General features: G+C 41.0%; 2 protein-coding genes across 2 annotated transcripts; both read right to left on the bottom strand.

The window, feature by feature from the left end:
* Positions 1-6,141: 6,141 nt before the first annotated feature.
* On the bottom strand, positions 6,142-17,399 carry LOC119738438 (transcriptional repressor scratch 2-like). The gene is made up of 2 exons (XM_038213334.1): positions 16,474-17,399; positions 6,142-12,572 (listed from the first exon to the last, which is right to left on the bottom strand). The coding sequence occupies exons 1-2, from the start codon at positions 16,604-16,606 to the stop codon at positions 11,728-11,730; spliced, it is 978 nt and encodes a 325-aa protein (XP_038069262.1). The 5' UTR covers positions 16,607-17,399; the 3' UTR covers positions 6,142-11,727.
* Positions 17,400-22,530: 5,131 nt separating this feature from the next.
* On the bottom strand, positions 22,531-24,868 carry LOC119736550 (phospholipase A2 AP-PLA2-I-like). Its single transcript, XM_038210564.1, has 4 exons — positions 24,784-24,868; positions 24,223-24,370; positions 23,455-23,594; positions 22,531-22,682 (listed from the first exon to the last, which is right to left on the bottom strand). Exons 1-4 carry the CDS (start codon positions 24,866-24,868, stop codon positions 22,531-22,533), a joined length of 525 nt encoding a protein of 174 aa, XP_038066492.1.
* Positions 24,869-26,881: the final 2,013 nt, after the last annotated feature.

Here is a 26,881-nt window from a genome sequence, read left to right as displayed (position 1 = left end):
TAAGACCTTTTCATCCGTGGCAGTATCCGGTTTCTCGGCTGCGTGACTTGTTGGTTATTCCGGAGGCTGGGAGGTACCGTCGGGTTTACACTTGCTGCTTCTAGTGAAGGGAAAAACGGAGTGGAACTGAGATTGCACAGAGAAAGAAAATATCTTCAATGAGAGAAAAAGGGTTGTCCTCTGGTGAGTTTGGATTTTTCCGCCGCGGGCCTTGAGACGCTTTGGATTGTGTTCTGCAAAACTGGGGCATAAGAATCCAATATTTCTGCCATCTCGATCGATATCGCATGTTTGAAAAACGAGTGCGCATTACCATAAGCAACACACATGAAAGTCCACATGAAGTCACCCGTGATTCAAACCATTCCATGTCTACAAATGAAAGTTGAGGGCGCTATTTTAGGTTTTTACAATGCTTTTCTTTTCCACGCCTTTAAACATTAAACCTGTAGTTCCCTTATTTTATACGAATGCAAAACTATTGCTATACATACTCTTAAGTCGCTAATAATCGTCATAACGCCAATTACAATAGTATTGGATAAAACATGTAGGCCTAGTTGAACATTCTCGAGGTGTAGTTAATAACTGAACATTTCGTGCTAAAAATAATAATAATGTAATGCTTACATATGTCTCAAAGTGCTTTACAATGATTATCCCTGTTCATCAGGAATGAGACCATTATTCTGCAGCAGCTCGAGATCAGCGCAATTTGGTCTCTACCACCACAGGTACACTGAAACATTGCCTGGGTTAATTTTACCCTAGAAAGGTTGAAAACTGGAACTACCCAAACTTGGGTTGTTCTGTAACCAATTGTTTGGGTTAGAATTTCTGCTAAATTCAACCAAAACTTGTAGTCATACAAGACCAAATTAAATTTAGTGTTGAATGACCACAAGTTTTGGTTGAATTTAGCAGAAATTCTAACCCAAACAATTATTGGTTACAGTGCGTTTTGGCGGTCATAACCAAGAATTGGTTCGGTGGTTTCTTGTCAGTGAATTTCTTCGGCAATTTTAATTGGGTTAGAATTACGCGTGATCATGTAGTACTCAAATCCCCAAAACAATTAACCAAAGAGAAACCACCGAACCAATTCTTGGTTATGACCGCCAAAACGCACCCCAGCTGAACAACCCAAGTTTGGGTAGTTCCAGTTTTCAACCTTTCTTGGGTAAAATTAACCCAGGCAATTTTTCAGTGTACCTATTTATACTCCTGGGGAGAGAGAGGCAATATAAGAGTAAAGTGTCTTGCTCCAGGAACACAAACACCATGTTCCCCGCCAGGGTTTGAACCCACGTCGCACATGAATCGAACACCGTAACCGTTGGACCTACAGTGCTCCACAAAATGTGGAGTAGATGTGTACGAGCAAATATGTTTACTATCTTAAGCACCTGCTATTAAAAATAGACCTCCTTTGCACTACAGCCTGTCTCAAAAAAATGGTACAATCAGAAAAAAAAATTGGTTAAATATGAAATTTCAAAATAAGTCATTCTTACTTGGCATAATATTAAAGAACAAAGACTGGGCTTTCCAATAGTGTTTGTTTGATCTTATTTGCTTTTGTCAATTCAGAGATATAATCAATTCAGTGCGATACACCAAAATCGATTCGTGCCACTTTTATGCATGGGCAGAGTTGTTTCGAGTACTGTGTTATGCTGTCTTGAAGCTCACAAAAGATTGCAACTTGGCAAAAGAAACACACTCGATTTTTGTGTTCCGCAGTAAACTGGAGTTATCTCTGGATTGACAAAAGCAAATGAGATGAAACAAAAAGTATTGGAAAGCCTGGTCTTTTTTCCTTAATGTGATGCTCAAAACGACTTACTTATGTTGAGATTTAATATTGAAAAAAAAAATCGTTTTCGATAGTACCATTTGTTTTTAGACAGGCTGTACAAACGGCACACAGTCGCATTAGTACGTAGTTGGTAACATCTATTAATTTGCAATGCTCGGCACAAAAGGGAAGAAATTAAGCCTTTTAAGATGGATAGGTTCCAACATTTGTGAATTTGATTGAACGGGTATAGAGACTGTTACAACACGTCTCAATACAGATGTCATAATTTCATTAAATAATTTTGTTTATTGAATATAACCAATATTGAATATAGTTGCAAACCAGTCAATTAAAGCCTAATGGATTAAACAAGTTGTTTGTTGAATACGCGATACGCAAAAGTACCAAACCTTTGAATATTGAAAATCTTGTGTAAAAACCCATTAATCTCATAAAGCCAAATTGAATTTGCTTCGCTTTGCGGAAAGGTATCCATTAATATGTCTCCAGCGTTAATTCTTGTTATTAAATTTAGTTTTTAATTGTATTTTAAGAATTTGACGAACACCAGTCAGTCTTAATGGACCGAACAAGTAATTTTCAAATACTCGATACAGGTAACAAACCCTTGGCAAATTTAAACTTTGCTTCATACAAAATCACCAATAGGTCCAAACAGCCAAATTGAATTTATTTTGCGCTATACTTTGGAGGCTTCCCATTATTATGTTTCTCAATGAGCAAAAGGTCATACAATTATCAAATTGTTTTATTAAATAAATTATCTACGTGGATGTCAAAATTACCACGACTAAATATTCCCAATTGTCTCTTTTTAGTACGAAAATTGCATTGACAAAATTATAATAGTTACATCTTAACATTCGGTAACTGTTTCTACATATGTGAGCACTCAGGTTACACAAGGCAAATTACCCCTCAGCAAGATTCATTTAAGGTTACATTTTTTTTCCAGAGATTATTAACCAAAATTGCATAACCTAGACAAAAATAACGTCTAAGGAAACGTCGGCCCACGTTTTCTCAATGCTGTTCCATAGAAATTATCTTTATAAAAAAACGCATACGATTGTAGAACAGCGGGCCGTCCTGTCAACGGCTCTGACGTATTTGCGTTGTTGCCGGGGGAAACCAAGACAGAGAGCGACTATACGAGCGCGGTAATTTTCCGAATTTATTGAATTTTTCATTTTTCATTTCACACATCAGGAATTTTCCCCTTGTCGTGTACGTCCGAGTGCGTTTGCGGACAATCTGAACATTACGGGACGGGAGGCGGTCGGCGAGAGACTGCAACTCCGCGCGGTAGCAGCCGGTCTTCTGGACAACTTCCATTTCCAAGTCTCCCGCTCGTAAGAGCAACAGCTGCGCCACACAGCGCCCTGCCGTTTTTTTGGCGCGGAAGGGAAGACACAAATAACCTTTTTATAAATTATGAAGATAAAGTGTATGGTATATCACAAGCATGTTGGGCTTCGTGTGTGTACATTTTGCGTGTGGGGAGACGCAAACACTGTGCCTTACTCTATCACTATATCGTGTTACCTTACGTACCGGCAGAGCCATCTGCACTCAGGGAAAATGGCCAACCGTTGAGGGATGAGAAATCTTGGTACTACTAGCTCCCATGAATGGCCCCATCATGCAAATTGCTCGCTCGGACTAAAAGCTCCCCGCGTCTGTCTCCCTTCCCTTCCCTCCCTCCCTAAACTACCTGTTAAGCCAAAAACCTGTAGCTATCCCCACACGATCCCCGGGTTTGCTGTTTCAATTTAAATTTGTCAAGCGGACGCAGCTGTGTCGCTAGCGCCGGAGAGTGGCCTGTCCCGCGCCGATTAAGGCCGGCAATTTGCGGCGCTGCGCGCGGGGTAAGTGCAGGGGGGAGCACGCTCACTCAGAGACGGTAAAGAAACAAATAAGGAGGGAAAAAATGGGGGCTGCCAAGCGAACATGGGACGGCAAATTAGATTGGACGTATTTATTTAAGGAGCACGTAAGGGAAAGCGATGTGATTCTATATTTCTCCTCTTGTTTCCCCTCTTTTTTCCCTCCTCTCTCTTTTTCTAGCTGTAGGAACGGCTGGCGTGTGTAATTCATAATCATTCCTTGGTTGCCGAGCGCAATGGATTGGTATCACTGAGGTGGTGATAGTACACGAGAATGACTGATGTTGAAGCTGCTATGGGCAATTGATATGAACGGCCCAGGGGCCAGCGTGCCACTCAGCGCTCAGATAATAATTAGGCTAGATTGAAACCACATTTTGTTCTATAAAAACTCTCAATATTTAAGTTAAAAATCTCCCGGAGTGAAACGGTAGTTCGCGATTTGTTGTGATGAGACTACACTCTTACTTTTGCAATTATAACAGAAATCAAGAAATGACGCAGAAATTCCAGATACCAATGAGGATTTTTTTTTATTAAAGTTGATGATATGATCTTTTTTTGGAAAGAACATCTTTGAAAACTATACCACCAAGAAATTATCAAAAGGTCTGTGCATAAGGTGTGTTAACAATAACGTCATTTTGGTCATGCCATAAATTCTGTAATCAGTTTTGGTTTAAAAAAAAAACAATTAGAAGTTCACATGTAACTCGCGTGTATGCTTTGTAATAATAATTGTACAGCTACAATACATCGAAAGAACAAATTTGGTGTTAATCGTTACAAATGATTGGATAATGCAATACGTAGTGTCTGCAGAAAACCCTTTAATGTTAAGATTTCACGCGGAGGATATGCTAGATATGATACCACATATTAGGCCGAATTAAGTTAATAAAATGCTGAATTTGACACTCGCCAAGCGCTAAATCTAATCGCTACAGCCATAGTCACTGACCGCACACTGATTTGTTTCATTCGCACTTGTCGTTTCGCCGCAAGCAGCTCATCTAATGCGTATACGGCAGATAGTTCTGTACGTTTTTCAATGTATGACTTAGGTTGAACATTTTGGGCTCAAATCTTTTTAATGAAGATCAGGCGAACCTATAGTAAAGTTGGCATCAGAATGCACAGAATTCTGTTTAAGTGAACCAGAATGGCTTTTTAATGGAGGTCTGTTCCTGCATCTTGTCTACACAATAAGCTGGATTTAGCCCATTCATCAGCGTTACGAGGATATCCCATACGATAGCACTGCTCAACTAACGAGTGACATGCAGTCAGTGAGTTAATCAGTCATTGAGTCAGTCAGCACATAGATGACACTGTAACCCCTGGGGACCAGCAATCGTTTTCCGTGGCTAACCATTGCACATAAATGCTCCACGCATGGCTGAAATGTTTGTACGCTGTGAATTACACTGAAACCCCCCCCCCCAATATTTTCAATCACCGAAGGAACACCATTAAAATCTGAGCCACACTTTGCCCAAGCACCATATGTCACTTCGGACAACAGGTCAATCCGATCTTCAGGCAGTATTAAGTCTCTAACAACGGTTTTCTTCGTCTTGTATCGCCAGTGTGCGCCTATTGATTTGGCTGTATCAGCTCAAGAAATCTTCCCGCGTTTCTTTTCGTTGGTTTTTTTTTGCCGCACGACAGCACACGCGTGTCATTCGGGGCTAATCGGCACCGCGCAAGACACAACCGCTTGCACTGAAGGCGATATCAAATTGACCATTAACAGTGTTTGGAGCGAGTGAAGTGCGTAAGGGAAACTCATATATTAATATGTGCAAGATGTACAAAATGTGGATTTGGCAGGAAAAAACACTTGACAGCGACTGACCTTTAACATCCATCACTCAGGCAGGCCCGAGCCTCGAGGTAACCAGTGTCCAGCTTTTGCTTAAACCTACACAAAAACTAATTGAACAAACCTCTTCGTTTGCCCCATGTATCCCACAAAGAAATGCTCATCGCTGTAATCTGTTTCAAACAAAACGAACCCCCCCCCCCAAACAACAAACAAAACAAAGGGAAATGATGCTCATACCATAAGGATAATGTTTTGAGTTGGAATGGTAAAATTAACACTTGCCGAACAAGTGCAGTTTCGAACGACACGTGTCGAATAGACCGATATGAAAAGTGTTACCTAAACAGCGCTTAAAACAAACAAGACAAAAGGAGGCGCCTGTAGAGTTTGTGCCACGCGAACCAACGAAGGGGAATTTCTGGCGTAACCATTTTCGGCAGAACTTGTTTTTTAAACTGGGCTAATATTACAATCTAGTTGAGTAGGAAACAGAACATTCTTACTTCAAATTACCGTTCATAAGATTATAATGTCAAACGAGCATTTATGGAACTTCAGCTATACAAACAACCACACACTGAAACGTCCATGTTTATTTTGGGCTGAACATTTTAATTTTATTCTATAGAAGTGTATAAAGTGTCCAATGGAAGTGGCAAAGAAACTCACAACAATCAATCAATATATTATTATGTAAGTTAAGCAAAAACATGTTTAATTGGTAACAGATAGGTCCTCGATTTCAAGTATACTGAACAATATATTATATTCTATAGTATCTGTTGGTGTAATCAAAAGAAACAAAACAGAGTAAATATTTAATTAGATGGAACACATCAATTTGTACCTGCGCTTTTCAATTCCAATTTGAAGGAAAATTTATGTTCATTTAATTAATGCAAGTAACAGGTGAGGGCATGGTAGGAGCAATTTTCGCACCAACATTTTAATTGATATTGCACAAATGAAAAACGACAGGTGAAAATGATTGTGTATGTTGCGGCTACTTTGGTCACAGTGAAATCATAAAATTTGGTCGACTAAAACAATATAGTTTACAGCTAATTATGTGCATAATGTGAATCTTTTGGTCAACCGTTTCGAAACAACAATGTAAGTATACAGTGTATAAATGCAAACACTAATTTACAGCAGATAAAAACAAGTATGTACACGATCGGTTGATTATAAAAACCATGGTCCGTATAGTATCTGAAATATATATACAGTTATATATTTTTTTGTAAGATATTTTGTACACGCTTTATTGCAGGTTTATTTCTTTAAGTCAAGAGATTTTTTCAACAAAAAGATATCTGGAATGATAAAGATCATTAGAAAACAATTGTTGGTCTTCTTCAAACTCATCATTCAGTCAAATGAAAAGGACCAACTGAAATTGCACGTTAAATAGATTCGATTCTTTAATTATGATATTGCACGTTTGTTTCAATAATGTTTAAAAGAATTGTATAAAATTGCCGAAAATATCATTCAATATGGCAAAAAAGTGAGCATTTTACCAATGCCTTTACCCGGAATGCACCGGAACTACTTTTCGGGTCGTCTGTGACCTTTGACCCCACGCGTATTATGTATCCGCCCCGCCGATTGGTCCATCAGTGCAGCCAAGCGCGCGTATATATACGTGACTGATGCGCGTAGTATTATGAGTGACATATTAAGCACGTTTGTGGCTAGCCTGGGATTGCAAAGAGTCCGTCTAGTGCATAACGACCTCCGTCCTCCAAGCGCCCCACAACGCGTTCATGCCCCCAGGCTGTTTATCATTCGTGTCTAACCATTCTGATTTTCAATGTGTGAGAAAAACCGAGGTTCAAATCAAATATTTAGACGTCTAATTTTGCATTCATTTCAGTCGACTGGGACCTCCGTAGATAAATACAACAACTTGGCGCAGTGATTGTATAATTGTATGCACACAAATATCCAGCTTGGAATGGTAATAATTTAGCCAAACTGAAATGCACAAAATAAACATGTCATTTAATAACCATTTTGGATATATTTCTACCAAAATCTCTCTCTCTCTTTTCAAAGACTGCCTTGATAATACAAATTCACACGATCGTTTTTTGTCTGTGAAACAAACGGAAACAAAAAGCAGCTAACACAACGGCGAGCGTCACATCTGTAATTGTAAAAACACACTTTGCAGCAAGGAAGTCAACAGTTCAAGCGATTAAATATATACGACTGATTAAATCTCAAAGAAAGGCAGCCTATTGGTCGGTGTTCGATGGCTAAACAAGCTAGCCCTGAATTCCAATTAGCTAATGTATAACGACTTAGCGCGCGCCGACAAATGGCGGGATTTTTTTCTTTACGCGCCATAAAATGTTATGTGCCGACGAAACTGAAGACCTCCCAGTGAAACACGCGCTTGTCTGTTTAAGTACTTTCAAATTCAAAATTAGAAATAGGTTTCTCGGCCAAGAAAATATGTATATGTGTGGTTTCCTTTGTTCAAAATTGCACATTCTGTCGAATTTGTGTCACACTAAAGAAAAACAAAGAAATTATTGTGTTGACTGCACATTCTGTTTCTCAGAAAAAGAAAGAGCAAAGAAATCATAAAATACCAGTCCACAGGATAAGTGACATGCATTGACATTTACAAAGCAGCAATTCCTTCAAAGATTTCAGAATATTCTACTATATATTTTAAAACCTGTGTGGATTTGCCCGCAAACAATTCCAGAAAAAAAAACACAACTAGCGACTATGAATGAAATCTGAAGTGTGATTAATTTGCCATTGTCTAAACTCTTAAGAGGTCCCATAATAACGTACATCTCAAAAAAAAAAAAAAAATCTGCGACTTGGAATCACAAATAAACACAGGGCGCTTTGAGCCCCACGATGAGCGGTCTGCTTGTTGACATACGCCATAGTAATCGAGAAGTATTACGTGCGTTCGCAGATGTTGAATAATTCATTAACATATCTATATTTGGCCTCGTCGTCCATTCATAATTGAGCCGCAACATGGACCGAGTGATTTTTTTTTACCTGTGCAGTGGAGTGCTGCGTATAGATTGCTTGTGATTAGAATGTGAAATCATACAACCTCGGGTCTCTTAAAAGCTTATTCTGATATTGTGGAGGACGGGGGAAATTGAGCAATCAGATTGAAACAAAGAAGAAATCTAGTGTTTGAATTTGAAGTAGAAAACGGGATGTGTTAAAGTAGGCTTTGGCATAGCACTGCGCATAGGCGTGCAAGCAATATGCTGTTGAATTATGTATAATATGAGGTCAAATGTAACAATGAGATCCTTTTTTTATTATTAGGTGACATGTGACTTTTCCCAACCAGTAAAGTATTGAATGGAGACAAATACACACATGTTTAAAATAAGGATCTTCAAACAACAGTGCGAGAGATTAGTAAAGCAAACGCTACATCTTTGCTAATATAATAGTGTTTGTTTTAGCTACATGCATCTTGATATGTGACAGTGCAGCATTATACTAAATTTCACTGACATCATTAGTATCTTACAATCTTTGTAAGCAACACAGAAAGCAAAACAGTTACATCAACTGCAAGACCATTCAAAGGCTCGGACAGACAATTGTTTTTAATGACCTATTATGCATGATTCAACACCGAGCTTTGGTAACGAACATAATTAGTGGCTCTCGAATTGCTAATCGCATATATGAAGTCGTCGTGACGACACGATAGGAACACTATCTCACTGCTTCAAAATTCAAAAAGCTTTATGTGATCGTAACAAAGATCGTGAAAATCTTTTTCCATTTCCGATTCGTGTAAAAGTATACGCCAAACCAAAAGGGCCTTTAAATCACACGGTCCTCTGAGCCGTGCGGGTAATATGGCTGGATAGTTTTCACTTTTTGACGTCGCTACGAATCCCCCAGCGACGATAGGCCCCGGCTCGAACCGCCAGCGAATCCCGTACTAGCCTATCGCTCCTCTCACCCCCTTTAAATATTAGTTAATTACCCTCCTCATGTCCCGGCGGGATTGTGGATGTTGGAGGAGGGCTAATAATACCCGGAGATTGTAGAGGCTTCGCATCCTTGATAAGTGATACTCGTTGCTTGTGAGTGCCAGGATTTGCTGTAGTATATGCGCGTCAGAGATTGTAAATAAATAGAACTGCGTGACCATTTTGTGTTTGTCTGCGACCACTGGTTCCCGCTGTCTGTGCATATTGACAATGATTAAACAGATGTTCTTGTACGCGATCACGGTTATTATCACGGCAAAGATCGTTGATTGTCAACAACTTGACACAGGACAACCTTGCTCGTTAAGTAAACTAAATCATACGCTAGCAAATAGTATTCTTCAAGGAATAAAGTTGTTAATTTTGAGTAGTGTCAGGTAATGAAGAGCCGGTATTCTGTTTAACATGTTAATGTTAAGAAATAAGTAAAAGGCTCTCAAATAAAAAAAACCAAAAATGAAATGTTTTAACAAGGATCCATTTTCATGGCGCTGATAAGCAGCAAAAATTGGTAAGCACAGAATGTTTTTTTTTGCATATAAGTAATATCAGTCTACCAACTAAAATGCCATGGGATTAGTAATGGTTTTGCCTTAAAAAAAATCATTTCCCAAATAATCTTCTGAGCAATATCTTCTGCTAGCACCGCCATGAAATTGGGCCACGAGCATGAAGGAGACATTGCCAAAACACTTTGTTGGAAACCACAGAGAGAGTGCTCGTACTTTTCAATTCATTGTTCTCTGTTCTAATGAGACTCTTTTCTCCATATTGAAGATGAAATCACAATTATATTGATGTGCAACAAGCAGTTGCATGCAATGCTTGACAACAATAATAGTACTCCTTTAGCTTTTCAAAGCTACAATAATGCCCAGTTTTCTGGTTTGAATGCAATGCAGGATAACATTTGTAAATCGCTTCGGAACCATGAGTAATCTCCAAATCATTGCAAAATATGAAACTGCTGAAGCATAAACAATATAAATGTGTATCACTGAAAATAGATCATTATTTCAAAGCTTGTTTTTCCCGCGCATGGCTAATGTTGCTTCACAATCAATAATACACAGTCACCATACCTGACATAAATTCAACTTCATCAGGTTTCCCTGTGTGTTTTAGTGCGGTGGTTATTATCTGCCCATCTGGCATCTCAGCCAAGGCAAGTTGCTGTGCATTTCCCCCAGTTAATCCTATGCAAGTTGATGTCGGTTCAAAAATTTGAATGTGACAGGCTTGCGCATAACAAATAAGATCCGAAAAATCAGTTTCTACTCAGGTAGAAATTCGCAATTGGTCAATGTGGTAAGAGTGTTTTTGATGATCGGTATCTCAATGTGAGACGTGCAAGAACTCATGCGATTAAACCAGTTCTAGTATCCAAAATGATAAATGCGGTGACATTCACCAGTTTGGATTCATCAAAATTTTGATCTTACTTCAAAAAAACATAGCAAACGTCCCAATTTCAAATTTTAATACAGATTTGCTGGAATCCTTTCCCAATTAAACAAAAATGTCATTCTTTCGAGACCACTTCAGACCCTTTCGATCGAGTGCCTTTCAATCATGGTACTGAGATTTAGCTTGCCAATGGGTCGTGAAGGTAAAATTTGCCGGGTCAATCAAGCGACCAGGCTTGGCTATTCCATTTCCCGAAACCGACGTCCCTCCAACCAACGCGATCGTCTAATTGTCTTCGATTATTTCTGCATGGCTCGACCGAATGATGACCAACAAAGAAAAAACCCAAAATGAACACCATTTCAATCTACGACAAAAATAATCATCATAAAATTATGACTCACGTGGTTGCTCAACTAAATTTACGACATTGCTTTCAATACAGCGTGATTCAAAAATTGTGAATACATTCATGGAAGACTTCTACCAATCCACATTCCCACTATTGTATACAGATTAAATTTTTTTTAGGAAAAATACTCATTCGATAACTGGAAAACTATATGGTGCATGCAGGTGTTTTAAAAAATGGTAAAAACGGGAGAGTTAAAGACTACCTGTTTGTAGCAAGATTAAGTCAATTAAGTAGAAGTGGGCTGCCACTGGGGTCCATGAGTACTGTCTGAGCTTGGAGCTGTCGTGACGGACGCAGTGGCGCCATTTTGTTTTTCGAAGAGGGATCTTTAATCAAATCGAAGATGTCGTGAATTGTTTTGGTTTCACCTATGCTGAGCTGTCTGGGCTCTTGGGAAAATCTTCGGAGTCGTCCAGCGCCTGTAGCAGCCCAATCTCATCGGATTTGAAGCAAGCAGACTCGTAGTGCTTGTTCAGATAAGACTTGAGAGCAAAGGTTTTGTCGCACCGTTTGCATCTGTAGTTCTTGAACGCCGAGTGAGTCTGCATGTGTGCCCTGAGGTTGGATCTATCGGCGAAGGCCTTACCGCAATGCGCACACCCGAAGGGCTTCTCACCAGTGTGGGAGCGCATATGTCCCTGCAGCAACCAGGGACGACTGAAGGATTTGTTGCACACGGTGCACTTGTGTTTGAGGTTGTGGGTGAGCACGTGCATAGCCAGGGCCGGCATACTGACGTACACCTTGTTGCAGATGTCACACTTTTTTGCGAAGTGACTCTCCAGGCTTCGGTGGGTCTGCTTGTGCCGAGACAGATTGCTGGACGTGGCGTACTCCTTACCGCACTCGTTGCAGCGATACTTGGGCCGGTTGGGGTCGATGGTGCCGACCGCCGCCGCCGCGCCCTCCCCGGCCCCGTTCCGCCGCCTCGACCGGCCATCTGTTATGAGAAACGCGTCGTAGGAGAGGAACACCTGATTGGGACTGGTGGGCGGACTCATGAACCGGCTAGGCTGCTGGTGGTGTTGAGTGTCGTGGGACTCATCACCCTGCTCCATCAGGTCTACGGACATGGGAGAGTCGCACAGGGAGGACGATTCGCAAACGGACGCCGATTCGCAGATGGACGAGGACTCGACATCCAGGACGGTTGTTCGTGTGGGCGTCTCTGGAGGAGACGCAGTTGGGGAGGGAATGATGTCATGGATGTAACCTGTAGATGAGGAAGACAAAGACAAACAACAGATCCTTCAGTGAAAACTCTTTGATGAATGCCAAAGTTTTGGTTGTCCACGAAATGCATTCATGTCGACACCTCTCCGATTGATCCCCACACTGGCGCATTCAATGTGGCGTCCTAACCTCGTCTGCACATGCTTTTCTCCACACGGCGTGGTATCGCTTACTACACTATGGACTTAATCCCTCCCATCCACCAAACAAAAACATTGACAAGTTTTGAGAGTTCCAACAAAGTGCTGGATGGCTTAATTGATAGATAATTTTTGATATAGTCCCGTGCAGTTTTATATTGTTGAGCTCAGCTTCGATCAATTTCTATTATTTTTCCCTGCAATAAAAATGCAGTATATGACGAGGATGCTTGAATACGTTTCAACAGAATAATGTGTAGTCTTACAAAATGATGGTAGTGTTTGTGAATTATACTCTTGTTTTGTACGTCGAGAATGTCCCCTTCTATAATAACCTCATTTCCAAATTTTACTCACTTTCAGTATCGAGGCTCCACTTGACTTTTGTAAATAAAAAAAAAATGGCACTTGTTTATGTCACCAATACACCATACCATATAAAAATTACCCCCAAATCAGTTCATTGTAAAGCGTTTAGGTATCTTGATGTAACAAAAATCCTTTGGAAATCACAAAATGTCTGTTAGAAATGTACCCACGCACGGTATAAGCATGGTATCATACGCTCAGGCCTATTGGTCCGTAACGAACGTTGATATCTAAGGTTGCATCATAATCAGATCGGGTGTCCTGTAAGAGTGGTTTACCGTGACTGCATGCAAGTGTTGTTTTCTGAACGAGAACATGTTTCTGCTTATGAGCCATAACTTAGAAAGGTATCAAACAATACTTGGGAGTTATCTCATCGAGAATATAGAACATCAGATACACTCTTCATTTGAAACCTTAACCTTGACTATTTTCTTTAAACCCAGTTTACCTGCTGGCTCTTTATTTCCCATAGCACGAAGGCCAGAGCCTAGGTAAAAAAACATAACATCTACAACTAAGTAAAACCCATTTTTATGTCATGGGTGAAAATCGGTTCCAAAAAAAAATTCTTTAATAACAAAACATCACAAACAAAAACAGAATAATGTAAAATTCATCTTTTGCATATTTCAAAACGACAAACGCAATAAATTTATTGGTGCCTTTTTGTGAAGAAGAAAGCCACTCACGCACAAAGAAACATTTCAAGCTTTCAACACATTTATATTCAATATTTTTTTGGCTGGCTCTGGAATGATTAATAGAAAAATGTGCCAGAACAATGAAAAGTTAGGGCTTTTCAAAATGAGTTTATTCAAACTTCTATGGAAAAACAAAAAGGTTTGATCACATCAGAGAGCTGCATATGAATGATGTAATTGACGAGATTTCAACCTGTGATATTGTTTTCGGCATGCGACGATGATTATGTCTTTCTGAAACTGTCTGCAATAACTTTCCCAGCATTTCCCGTCCACCGCCCCCCCCCCCCCCCCGTTCCAGGTCAGGTGTCTTGATTAAAATGTGATAGATTCCCCCCGACATCGTGTGGGTGGATAGCAACACATGTTGCTGGTGTATCCGTTGTTTTTTCGTCTGTTAGTACGATTAGAAATTTGTCATTTTGCCGACGTCAATTTCCGTCTCGCAGTGACCTTAAGAAGATATTGAGAACTAGGGCGCATCGCCGACGACCGTGGGCATAAAACAAATTGGATTTTGCAGAAAAGCTCGATAATACTAAAGGGTATGTATCACCTATTGTGTCCGCTATGACAAAATTCTATCAGTAAATAGTTTTTAAATATTGAAATATACTACTGCAACGGTGAATATGACATTACTCACCGTTGAATATACCACCTATTCCCTTTGCATTTCCAGCATCAAAATAATAATACTGATATCTGCAAAAACATACGTCGTAAAATATATATTCGAGATTCGGGTACAGATTGCTACTAGAACACAATTAAAACACTCAAACTATAATTACGATTTGCCATTTGATAACTGTCTAATCTTGTTAATAGATGTAAATATCCTGAAATTCAAAGTTGAAAACATGTTTCCTATGCAATGACCTATCAAGATATTCGATCCGAGTTTTCCATGTCAAACAAACAAATGAATGTTTGTCTGAAGTTCGTTCTTTGTTTTCTTCAAATAAACACCTGCTGCATACCACCAGCACAGATAATGCTTTATTTATTTGCTTGTTCAATTTAATTGAAAAGAAATCACGACTGCGATCAAATAACCTGGAATTCAGCCAAGTGTACACAGGTGTTAGATTTTCAACATGTTGAGCCTTTTTATAGTCTACAAATCTTTCCGCACCTGCTATTTGTTTGAAAACGGATACGGCCGACTTTCATAAACTACAATCTAGTCGATCGACGTTTAAAGGTTTCGTACACTCGTATACCGCTCCGTAGAATCTTGTTCAATTTAAAAATTACTTACAAAAGCAGGATTGCGGTGAAATAAAAAAGAGCAGGCAGCGCTCTCTCGATAAAATAGGGCGACATCTGCCGCGCAAATTGCCATTCGCGGTTGAGTAATCAACAATCTTTTCGCCTTCCATTTGGGTGTGATTCGTCACAGTATCCCGCGCGGCTGTTGTAACGTCTAGTCACCATTACGGAGAAGAGTAAACAATCTAATGGAAGCTACTCTAAAATAAAATCACGAAGGAAGAGCCGGACAGAAAAAAAAATAGGACTTTCAGATGCACAACGAGAAACTGGCACCGCGAGCTGAATATAACAAGGATGATGAAACTGAATCTTATCGCCTTTTAAAAGAAAACGAGTCTCCAAAAATCTGCTCATGTCGGAGTGACTTTCCCCCGCACGCGCTATGTACTTTGTTCCGGGCCATTGCCAGCCTATACCCCGTCTATCCCGCTGGGCCGAGCAATGACAGGCACGTAGAGCGCCTTGTCCAAAAAGAAAAGCCTGGCCAATGATTGCCTAAGCTGCCTCGCCGGCCATTTCGATAAGAGGGTTCTTATGGCGTCTTGCTATGCTATCTAAGGTAGAAGTGAATGGCATGCGCGCAGTATACTGAGTGACGGAGGTTGCGGTCGAATTTGAGCCTAGCGCATTCGCAATCTTATATATCTTATATATCTTCTAGTGCCAGTACGTGCTGTGCATAATTGGGCCCAGCTACTTGTTGAATGCATTTATAGCTAACCCCAGGCGGATTTTGTTCCTCATCGTCTAAGATTTTATAGGTGCTTCGCTCGCGCTCTTCCTCCCGCGTCTATAAGGCCCTGCTGACAAATCTTTAAAGGTCTTGACTGTGTCGCCAGCGCGGAGACGCTATCTCTCCGGGCAACAGGATGCAATTCAATATTAGGAAAAGACGGGAGGAGAGGAGGCAGGGGGAGGGAGAGACGTGAGAACTCAAGAAAAGCATCCTAAAAGGTTCTCGCGTCATGTTGTTTGCTCGCGGGAGGGCAGCGTTGGTTCACCTGTGGTGGAGACAGGCGAAACATCGCTTTAGCGCTGGGGCCTGGGGACGGAGAGGAACCGCCTGCACAATATCGGCTAAAAACAGAAGCTCTCAGGGAATGGAGCAGTCACTTCATGAATTTGCACAACGGTGCATCGGGCGACATAGCCGAAGTTAATATACAAGGCCTCTAGGCCGATAATACCCAGTGTGTGTTTTTACCATGGCAAAATGCAATACTGTCAAACTTGTGTATAAGATATAAAAGATGCGAGGCATCTGCTCAAGAAATGAAGCAGTCACGCTGGCTAGGCAAGTTGTTGCGCTTCACATCCCAGTAGTAATAAAAGAAAACTAACCATAATGATATAACCACTTAAAGAAAACAGAGGTTTTTTTCTGACTTACCATTATTAAGTCTCACGCTGACTCCGTTGATGGTGCATCCCGGGGAGATCGGCGTTGTGGCCTCGATGGAAATGTCCCGGGGAAACACGGCCGACGTGTGTCTGGTTTTCTTGACCAGAAATGAGCGAGGCATGATGATGGCGATTTGTAGGCTAGGCTGGCTGAGATGTTCTCCTTGAGTGTTGTCGATGCGCGGGAAGGAACTAAGATGGAGAGGAGGTGTCTTCAAGATGCTTTGCGCTATGCTAAGAAGTGTGTGTATGCACTGACTTCTCAGTGTGTTACTCGTCTCCACTCGTGTCAAACTGACTGATTCCGCGTCTGTTCCTGCTGTTACTGATGAAGACGATGATGATGATGATGTCGTGTGCCTATTGGATGTCGTGCGTGCCCAGTATTGCGCTCTCTCTCCTTCGCCGGTGATTGCAGCAGGTGTCTGGCGTTGATTCTTACCTCCTCGAGTCCAATCTATCAACGGGGGCCTTACGGGGGCTAGCTCCGTCAGAAAACCCCCCGCGTGCACACAGTCAAATTAGCCTCGGCTTCAGGAATAATGACCAGCGTTGCGGATCAGTAAATATTAAATATTAGGGATGGAGAGCTGTTGGCGTCTGTGCCGCAAGTGCGTGGACTTGTTACGCAGTCCCTGTGATGTTAAGAGTCCCACCAGTTGACTGATAGAGAGTCGTGAGTCCATTAGTGGAAGGTTGTGCTCCTAAACCAAACCTGCACCGAACTTCTTTAACAGATGATCACTGATGAGGCGATGGAAGTACACGGTGCCGCAGCGCCGTTTTGAGTCGCCCCACTCTTCAGCCGTTGACAGTCCAGTGTCATGGACCAACAAATGGCACGGGCCGGGGTAAGATAGCCCTCTCGATCTGCCTCTCACTGAAAGTATGCGTGCTCGCGCAATATAGCGGCACTTATATAGCACTTGAGGGTTACAATGACTTGGGTTTGTGCGCCGCGCGCGAGACCCGCACGTGCCGCTAATGAGATGTCACGGGCACGGCGCGCGCCGTCACTCGCACCCGCCAATCAATGCCCTCCGCGCCTCCCCATTGGCCCGTTTGAGGCAACGCGCAGAAGACGTGGGCGGAGCTTAGGTTTCAGGGGACAAAGTAAAGACAAGTGCAGAGAGAGGGATGAAAAGACTAATGCGATTATTCTACTGCGTAGATTGATTGATCCTCGCGACACACACAAGTGACAAAGTGTAACACACAGGGCCCCGTGCGCTGTCTGTGCCCCATGCATGATCCACTGCGGTCTAGAAACCGTGTAGGTCCACAGATGGCACGAAATATAACCTACAAGGTCCAAGTATTGTAGGACAAAACAAACCCCTCAATGACAGAACCCAACAAGTTGTTTAATTTATGAGTTGGCACAGGTCATGATCAGCACCCAGTGTCTCGTATCTTGGATAATTACGCTGATGAACATGGGAATCATACACGAGTGGCCATTACACCAAATGGAAGACGTGATATGGAATCGTTCACTCGAGCCGGCAGTATATATCAAGAATAGATCTAACACGCGCGCGGTTTCAGCGGCAGGGTCGCGGTGTAAGAAAAGACGTGGACAAGAAACACCTGTCTCGGCAAACAAATGCGTATCGGAGAATCGATTAGGTAATTGACAGCCGCCCGGGCGATGTTTCGCGTTAATATGAACTTCTCTCCAGCGCCCTTACGGGTTACGAAATGTATGCACGGACAATATTGACGTGCTCACTGTTACACGTGCAGTTGGCCATAAAACAAAATTAAAACCAAACTAAATAATAAAAACGCCAAAACAAACACCGCCATCTTAACAAAGAAAAAGACCCCCAAAATATTGACATGGAATGTTGAAAAGATATATTCAACGACAGTGCTTAGAGTCCAGGTTTTTTCCATTTATGATCAGGAGATTGGAAACATAACTGTTCCTTATGCAATGATGATTATCAATTTGACTTGTAACATGTACTTAATTTGTAATTAAAAGAATCATGAACATTTTTTTGATAGAAAACACTTGAGGCCTACATAATTATAGGGGGGCTTCTTAGCTTTGAACAAGTTATAAGAAATAATAATACATCATAATATATTTAAACCTGTTACTGTGTCAACAATAATGATTTTTTTAAGACCGAAAGCACAAATAGAAATGCCTAACTCCATGGTTAATTAACACAAATAAACTACATTATTCAGCCAATCTACTGATGCGAGCTTTGACTGATTCAATGATCGATAAATGTTCCACCTTCAACACACTCATTACTAGCCTGTGCGACCAAACACAAATGTCTTTTCCATTGCGATAAAAACACATGACAGACACCAAACCACGGCTTCTGCTTGCAATGCATTTGTATCGCAAGAGGGCGCACGACACAATTTTCACTCGCAGAAGAGCTTCAATTTAGAAGCGAATGAAATGAATACATGTAGGCCTACACCGTTTATCTCAAAAAAAGATAATTTAGATCTCAAACATATATTTGAGCAAAATCAGAATCAAGTTACAGAGATGTAGTTCATCTGTCCTATTTTTCTCAAATAACGGGAAAATGACAATGAATATTCGATCCTAAACCTCCTTTACACGAGCTACATATTTTTTATTATTATTAATTTTTGGGTTCAACAATGATCGATTGCAGACTTGTCATTTGCAGCAACATGTACACCGGTATCTTAAGCGAGACACTCTCGCTTCCGACCAGTCGCACGATGACGTATTTATAAGTTAATGAATAATTAACAGTGAGAAATGCAACCGGTAGGTTGGTCGTGTTTTTTTCATCGTACAGTTGGTGTTTTCAACGCAGCAAATTACGTCCCTGCGGAAGAAGGGCACGTTATATTATTCGTTACAATGTGGCCTAAATACATGATGTATTTGTTTTTAGAGATCTGAAATGTCTAACTTATTTCTTGAATCTAGAAATATAAGTCAACGAACCTGATTCCTTAATTTTCCATCACATATTCAAACTAATGTTAATTTTAGTCACATCACGTCTGATTAAGGTTGCTCTATGGTTTCTGAAATGTAAAATGTTTGTTCGTGTATCTTGTTCATATTTGTGTTCTTGATGTGTGTGACGGTGAACCTTAAATATCTGCAATTTCGTTGAAGTATCTAACTGGGTCATAATAAACAGTACAACTGATTATTTCCTTTTTTTTTGGGTGTGTGACAGTTAGCACAAAATGAGCTAGTGTAGTGTTGCCATTGTGGCATTGCATATATCCCGATATAGTATTAGCAATCAATGTCACCACATTTTTTTGATATGCTGTATACATGTTTATTCTTAACAACAACCAATGAACATTATGATGCAGGCCTTTATTTTTTCCTAATTGATGGACTGGGCCGAACTACACGGCCAAAAAGCCCCACCCGGCCAACAGGTGTTCTCAGCGCGGCTCCTTTCCTAAGCTCAAAATATCACATTCTGCCCGCCGTCTCTACGGAAACGGCCGCTTGCACGAGCACGAGAAAGCCTGGGCAAACATCATAAAAATATATCGAGTGCTTTCAAGGCTCGGCGGGAAAGATTTCAATTAACCCTCGGAACATCATTATTAATAAAAGCAGGGAGGAGAGAGCACTGGAGAGCACACCTTGGCAATAATACACGTTTTGTTTATTGCATTGTTTCGTCGTCAGCGCGGCCTGAGCTGTTTTATATCAAGCAGCTTCATTGTTTAGCCAAGGCTTAAAGGGACTGTGTATATGCTTGATCTTTTGATGGAATATTTAATTTTGTGCGCGAAGCCAGAATTTAAAGTTTGCGCCTGAATGGATGGGTTTTTAAGACGAGATGGTCACTATCTGGGTCAGGAATTAAGAGACCTCTATATAGCTATACAGAATGGAATGTAAAGACGACTGTTGTCTTTTGCTGAAGAGATAAATATTAAACATGCTGTGATGTCGACGCCATTAACGACACCATTTCAGTTTATCTTTTATTGGAATCTCTGATGGTGTGCCGCCAGATGAATTTTGGAGATTAGATTTTCACGCGAAAAGCGGTTTTCCTGTAAAAAAAAACGTCCCCGTGCCAGATAGAATCTAAACTTGTTTCCGATGATATTTCGGTCTATATACGATATTATGCAATGATTATGCGACCTCCTTCAGGATTCACAAATTGTCTCTGTGATTTCCCAGTAGCGGCCCGGCTGAAAAGTGGGAATTAAAAGACAAAACACATGGAAATAGATCGTACTATCACGCCCTCTAGAGGGAAGGTGGCTCCTGCATTATTTCCCAGGAGAAACAACAGACACAGGATGTAGTCATCATGTCTGGAACCTTGAGGGCAAGATAATGTCAAAGCGCTGATGTCTTCGAGATCATTGTTACCAGACCATTATTTCTGTACTTATCTTTCATGCGAGGCAGCGTGCGTACGCGTATACCGCGAATGACCAAAACGGAGCATATATCCCGAAACATTACAATTCCAGACCAAGGGCGGATCGGTGTGGGGGGGGGGGCAACGGGGGCCATGCCCCCTCCCCCCCCCCCCCAAAAAAAACCCCCAATTTTGAAAAAAAAAATTAGGTGACGTCGCATTAAAGGCAGGCACCGCGTACACCACCATCTTTCCTCAAAAAGATTTGGTTAAAGTGGTCAGAAACTGCCTCAGATTGCACCACAGAGCACCTAGAATCCCAAAAATTGTCGGGCCCCGAACCCTTCGCCGTAAATTTTGGGACCCGCTTTCTAGGGGACCATAATTTGTTTTGGCCCCCCCCAAAAAAAAAATTTGTGTTCTGGATCCGCCCCTGTTACAGACACTTTTATTTATGATCATTCAACTCCCAAGTTTTGTTGCATTTTAATCTGATGTTACAGTTTTTAGGAATAGTATAATGCGATGCAAAAATTCTTTTCCGAAGATACAACTAAGCAACGGAGTGTAGGAATGTATGTCTTGGCGCACGTCGTGCTTAACCTTATTTTCTCACAGTGCTTTAAGCGATTTTCATTGGACAGTTGGCGCACGTGATGCAGCCATTCGACTGCGCATGTCCCATTCCCAGACTTCTGAAGGATCACGGGAATTTCTTGAATGAAACTTCGTGTGAATTTTCGTCCATGGGTTTTACTTTGTGTACGACAGATCTGAATGTTATAAACATTTACACATTCTCAAAAAAACAAACACCCCAACAAACAAACAAACACCTCCATCTGTTTTGCTGACACACACTGCAAATACGACTTGTTTTATTACTTAGATTTAAAGGGAAAGAACTTCTAGCTTTACTTTCATATTTCTATTTCCCCTAATATCGCACGACTGTCTACAACTGGTTTTAAAATGGCTGTATGTTCATCAGAGTAATTGTATCAGACCTACTGTGAGTTTTTGACGCATGCGTAGTACGAATGCATGCATGAACAGGTCACTGATGTTCATTTGCATTCGGGGTGAGAATGAATGAAGTTTTTGTTATATTTATGAAACACTTATGCAAACATGTGAAAACTTTCCACTTAATCACATAGACTATATAGGGTAGGTACTCTCATTTGGTTGGGGTGCGCGAGCCCTCTTTTGATCAAAAGATTAATTATTATGTATTGCATCGTTGTCTTAATGTCATTACACGACTGTATCACGAAATAGGCAGCCTATTTTAGACATCCGACCTTGGACAATATATTTTTCTTAGATATCCAAAATTAAAGGTGTTTTTTTATTTTTTTTATTTTTTTTTTTAAATTAAATCAACCTTGATGGTCTTTAACATTAACGTTTGAATTAATACAGAAGTTTTACTCGGATTGGTTTTTGCTATATTTAGTGATGACTCTAAAAAGTCCAACATCTCTAAGGTACCATTACGTTAGCATCTAAGCAGGCCATATTTGGCTGATCATTTTTCGTTATGAGTGACCGTAAAATTTAATCGTCAAATCGTAAACATGTTTGGTGGTCTAGTTGAGTTATTTATAAACTGGCAATGCATGATTCGTAAAGGCAAAGCGTTGGTAACCACATGTGGATTCGAGATAGGGTTGTTATAGCTAGCATTTAGACTGTGGCAATCCGAAGTATTTCTCGTCCAAGCTGTCCCGTTGGCGGCCGAAGCACAGCGCCCCCTGTCGGTCACACTCGCACATGTAGGCCTTGCAGTCCGCGTTGATTTTGTCCAAAAACGTGTATTCATCTTCGGCCTCTGTTGGTGTAAAAATGAGGGGATCAGTCTATCAATTTCTGGTCCTTTTGAAAAAAAAAAAAATGAAGAGTTACTCTGAATTTAACCAATACATCCATATTGCCATGAACAAGATCATGAGCGTTACGGGGGAGGGGGAGAGCACCCACCAGCATAGCGATGAATCTTTGGCCGTGGGAAAAATGGAAATGGGGAGGGGGTGCTGTTCAAACTTTTTTATACCTATGTAAATGGATAAGGGTTCAAGGGCGAATCCAGGGGGGCCAAAGGGGGCCAAAGGGGGCCATGGTCCTCCGTAAAAAACGGACCCATTTTTTTTTTAAGTGACGTCGTAATAAAGGCAGGCACTGCGTACACCACCATCTTTTCCTCAAAACAAATTCGTCAAAGGCCCGAACCCCACGCCTTTCTTTTTGGGACCCATCTTGGGGACCAATCTTTTTATTTTTGCCCCCCCCCAAAAAAAGTTGTGTTCTGGATCCGCCCTTGTCAGGGTCCCTTCCTGGCAGTTTCTATTGTCTAATAGAGAAAGAACAATTTTAACTTGGACATTTTTGTGGGTTTGTTTTTGCATTCAATGGGGGACGTTGAACAATAGAGGACAATAGGGTCCACATTCCCGAAGGTCCATGATTGACGATCGTGTACAAAACATATGGGATGTCCACCTAGAGGGTACAAACAAAAGAGGGACAATAGGGGGTCTACAATTGAAGGCGTTTACACACTATTGTGTGGGGAGCAACACACAAGGATAAAATCCAGTACTTACTGCATGAAATCGTGCACGAATCTGGGTCACCCTTCACCGCCCTACTGGCGACAAAGTCGTAGTCGACAAGGTACTTGTCGAGCAGCGCACAACCGTTGTCGTTGGCAGCGTCGTAGCAGGCATCGTGTTCCTTACAACACCTGCGAGTGAGGAGTACCGTAACAGTAATTAAACGGTCAGTTCTTTCATATTTTTTACCGAAATGTCGGTCCTTTTTATGGTGTCATGGGGGAACAAAAAGGTAAGGAACACAGTAGTGACCATATTTCAGTAGCCACTGTGAATTTATGTATCATCTTCCCACTTTTCGAATGTTCCTCCCTTGAAGGGAATTTTATCTTTGTTACTTTAGGAGCTCTATGGTGGCCTCTGCACCGACAATTTAAAATGGTTAAAAAGCCACAAAAACAAAACAAAACCAAAAACCCACGATAGCCTGAAAGTTGTTGCTCTATTGGCATGGTTGATGATTGGTCGTTTAGTTTGAGGTCGCTAAGTGACATCGGTCTGCCGGTCTGTCTGTCGGTACATTGGTTGGCCGGTGGTCAGTCAGTCGGCCGGATAGCCAGTCGATCAGTCGGTTAGTCAGTCGAAAAGTCAGTTGTTCTGTCAGTTGGTCTGTCGGTCGGTTTGTCGGTCGGTCGGTTGGTTGGTCAGTGGGCCAATGGGTCGGTCAGTCAGTCATAGTCGGTTAAAAGGTCAGTCAGTCGGCCAGTCAGTTTGTTGTTTGGTCAGTCGGTTGATTGTTTGACCTGTATTCTCACTCACTGATCAGTGGGGTCCACCGGCACGCCGTCCCCGCCCAATCCGCAGTAGCAGCCGTAGCCGTTGTATTTCAGGAACGATGACAGAAACCATTCCTCGGTGGCACATACGATCATTTCGTTGAACTGGATCACACTACGGGGCGCCTGAGCTATAATTACAAAAAAATAAACACGATGAAAGACCACTTTTATAACTCAAAACAATATCGACAAGAGAAGAATCGAAGAGGGCTGAAGCTACTCCAAGTGACCAGTGTTTCTCACATTATTTACAAACCATATAAATTATGTAGCAACTTGGAATTTTAAAGACTATTAGAATATCGATTGTCTGAATATTCGAATATCCGACGGCCACGTGACATACATGTGGATTTTGAATGACGCCCATTAGACAACATGGACTCGAAATGCTATAGTTAAAGGTATGGACACCATTTGCAAATGTTCAAAAATGAAACCTTCAAAATTGTGTCAATTACCTGTAACATTAAACTAGATATCAGAGATGTATTTTACACCTGTTGCTTGCATTTATAATTGATCGAGAAGTGCAACCTACCCAGTATCCCATTGTGTTTTTGCTTCATCTTCCCGAAGCAGGATGCCACAGCGATCACGGCGGCGAAGTACAACAGGAACTTCATCTTGGAGGAGCTGAGAAACCGTCACAGGACTTGAAATGGCAGCAAAGAGCGAGTGCTGACGGAGTAGCTCTGCTCATGGAATTTATACAGTTTCTAGTTTTTTATGGTCTTTTCGTTCAAGAAAGAAGTTATCAGCTTCGTTTGATAAAAAACAGAGGGATATCGCGAGCGTGCGCTAGACTCGCATCGATAAGAATTATTAAATGTATCTACTTTTACGTCTCTTTGTTTTTGAATTGTAACGAATGTTGCCTCACGTGCTCCTTATTGCGTGGGACCAATGCATGTGGTCGATTTGGGGAGCGGAGGATCCATGGAGGACAAAAACAAAAATAAACGATAAGTTTCTGGTGAAATTTGAGGTTTATTCAACATTATCACAAAAAGCAACAAATGATTTTGAAATGTATACACTGCCATATCAGCTCGGGGGTGGGAAGAAACAGATCCCGTTTTTTTTCCCGGGGAAATCTCACGAGAGACTTCATGGGAATCTGGCTCCGCGCATGCCCATAACCCACTAATATTTCAGTTAGTAACCGCTCTAGCGAAAATTGATAACATTGTAGAAAACATAATGTTCCCCTTTTTTGGCTCCAAACTTGTGGACAGCATGTTGTACACGTCAGCAGAACTTCTGACACTCATGAGTTCACACTTTTGTCCTCGTGGGCCTTATGGTTGCAGACCAGTAAATCGGTCCGAAATTGCCTACGCCGGCCAAATCACGATTTGCATGCCCTCAAAATCTTCAGTATTTGAGCATGCTGTGGGCCATGAACTTGAGGGTTTGTAAAAAATATGGGTGGAAGCCGTGCAAAGGACTGTGAGCTTGTAGTTCCGTTCAATTTGGATGAAATTGAGGCCCTTAAAGCGCTCTATTTTGCAATGGAGTGTAGGCATCGTTTTTCAACATGGCGATGGGCTTCAGGACTATTTTCAAGGGTGATCATCTTCGGATGGAAATTTCTCCTAAAAGTCATCAGTTAACCCCCCCCCAAAAAAAAAAATTGAAAAGAAAATGAAAGACGATGAAATAAGCTTTAATTTGATGTCTGTCTCGAGCACCTTGGAGAGTTGTGAGTATTTTTCTGAAGTGTGATCATTTACCATTGGGGTCTATGGAAGTTTTTTTACTGGTCTCTAACCCTTATTCACGAGTCGGCCATATTGAATTTAAAGTGAGGTAAAACTTTCTCCATGTTTAGAACTTGCGAAGAGAAATGAAAGCAATGACATTAAGTTAATTACACGTTATACCAGTCTGCTCTAATGAATAATTTTAAATTTTTGATTAAACATATCCTAATGTTTTAAGCCACAAAAATGAAAGTTACGCTATAAAATAGTCTGGCACCATCCCATTCGACAGTTCATAATTAATAAAATACATGCAGGGAACCCGAGCAAAATGACTTTCTCGTGAATGAGGTCCATGACAACAGTTCTTTGTCTTCTACCTAGCCTTTCTTGACAAGGGGGTGATAGCGCTGAATGATACTAATTGTGTCGACTTAAAGGAATTTTCTAAACTGTTCATCGACTGCCTTTTTTCTTATTATGGTTAGCCTACTTTTTAAGTCAGTTAATTTAAATGTTTGTCCGGGTTTTTACACAATTGCCCTCAAATTTTATTTAAATTCCAGTGGAAGTTTACCATTTTTCCCCAAACACGGTCTGATAGAATTCATCCACTTTTGACTGTGATCTTATCTAGATCGCTTATAGAAAATGCTGTTTGGATTTATTTGTAACAAAATGTTGTGAAAAGATGATGGATTATTTTCACGTTCTGTCTGGTCCGTGACAATGATTGAGATTGCCAAGTTATCAGATGTCGTGTCTAGCGGGTGGAACTCGAGTGAGTTCTATTTTAGAGTTTCACCCCAAATTTTTTTTTTATTTTTTATTACTATGTATTTTTCTATATAGCAATACGTATACAAATTGTGTTTCAATGAGATATTGAGCGAAAAATTGGCACTCGTGTAAATAATAGTAATATAATATTTA

The sequence above is a fragment of the Patiria miniata genome, unplaced genomic scaffold (genome assembly GCF_015706575.1).
Source record: "Patiria miniata isolate m_02_andy unplaced genomic scaffold, ASM1570657v1 HiC_scaffold_3, whole genome shotgun sequence".
Lineage (NCBI taxonomy): Eukaryota > Metazoa > Echinodermata > Asteroidea > Valvatida > Asterinidae > Patiria > Patiria miniata.
The sequence above is the reverse complement of the archived record's forward strand: the minus strand, read 5'-3'. Positions and strand labels throughout refer to the sequence as shown.

Excerpts from the sequence above, each read along its gene's own strand:
- LOC119738438 (XM_038213334.1), bottom strand. The coding sequence starts at position 16,606 with ATGCCTCGCTCATTTCTGGTCAAGAAAACCAGACACACGTCGGCCGTG. Across the intron at positions 12,573-16,473 it reads CAGCGTGAGACTTAATAATG|GTTACATCCATGACATCATT; the intron begins GTAAGTCAGAAA and ends CCTCATCTACAG.
- LOC119736550 (XM_038210564.1), bottom strand. The coding sequence starts at position 24,868 with ATGAAGTTCCTGTTGTACTTCGCCGCCGTGATCGCTGTGGCATCCTGC. Across the intron at positions 24,371-24,783 it reads AAAACACAATGGGATACTGG|CTCAGGCGCCCCGTAGTGTG; the intron begins GTAGGTTGCACT and ends TTGTAATTATAG. Across the intron at positions 23,595-24,222 it reads CCGGTGGACCCCACTGATCA|GTGTTGTAAGGAACACGATG; the intron begins GTGAGTGAGAAT and ends CCTCACTCGCAG.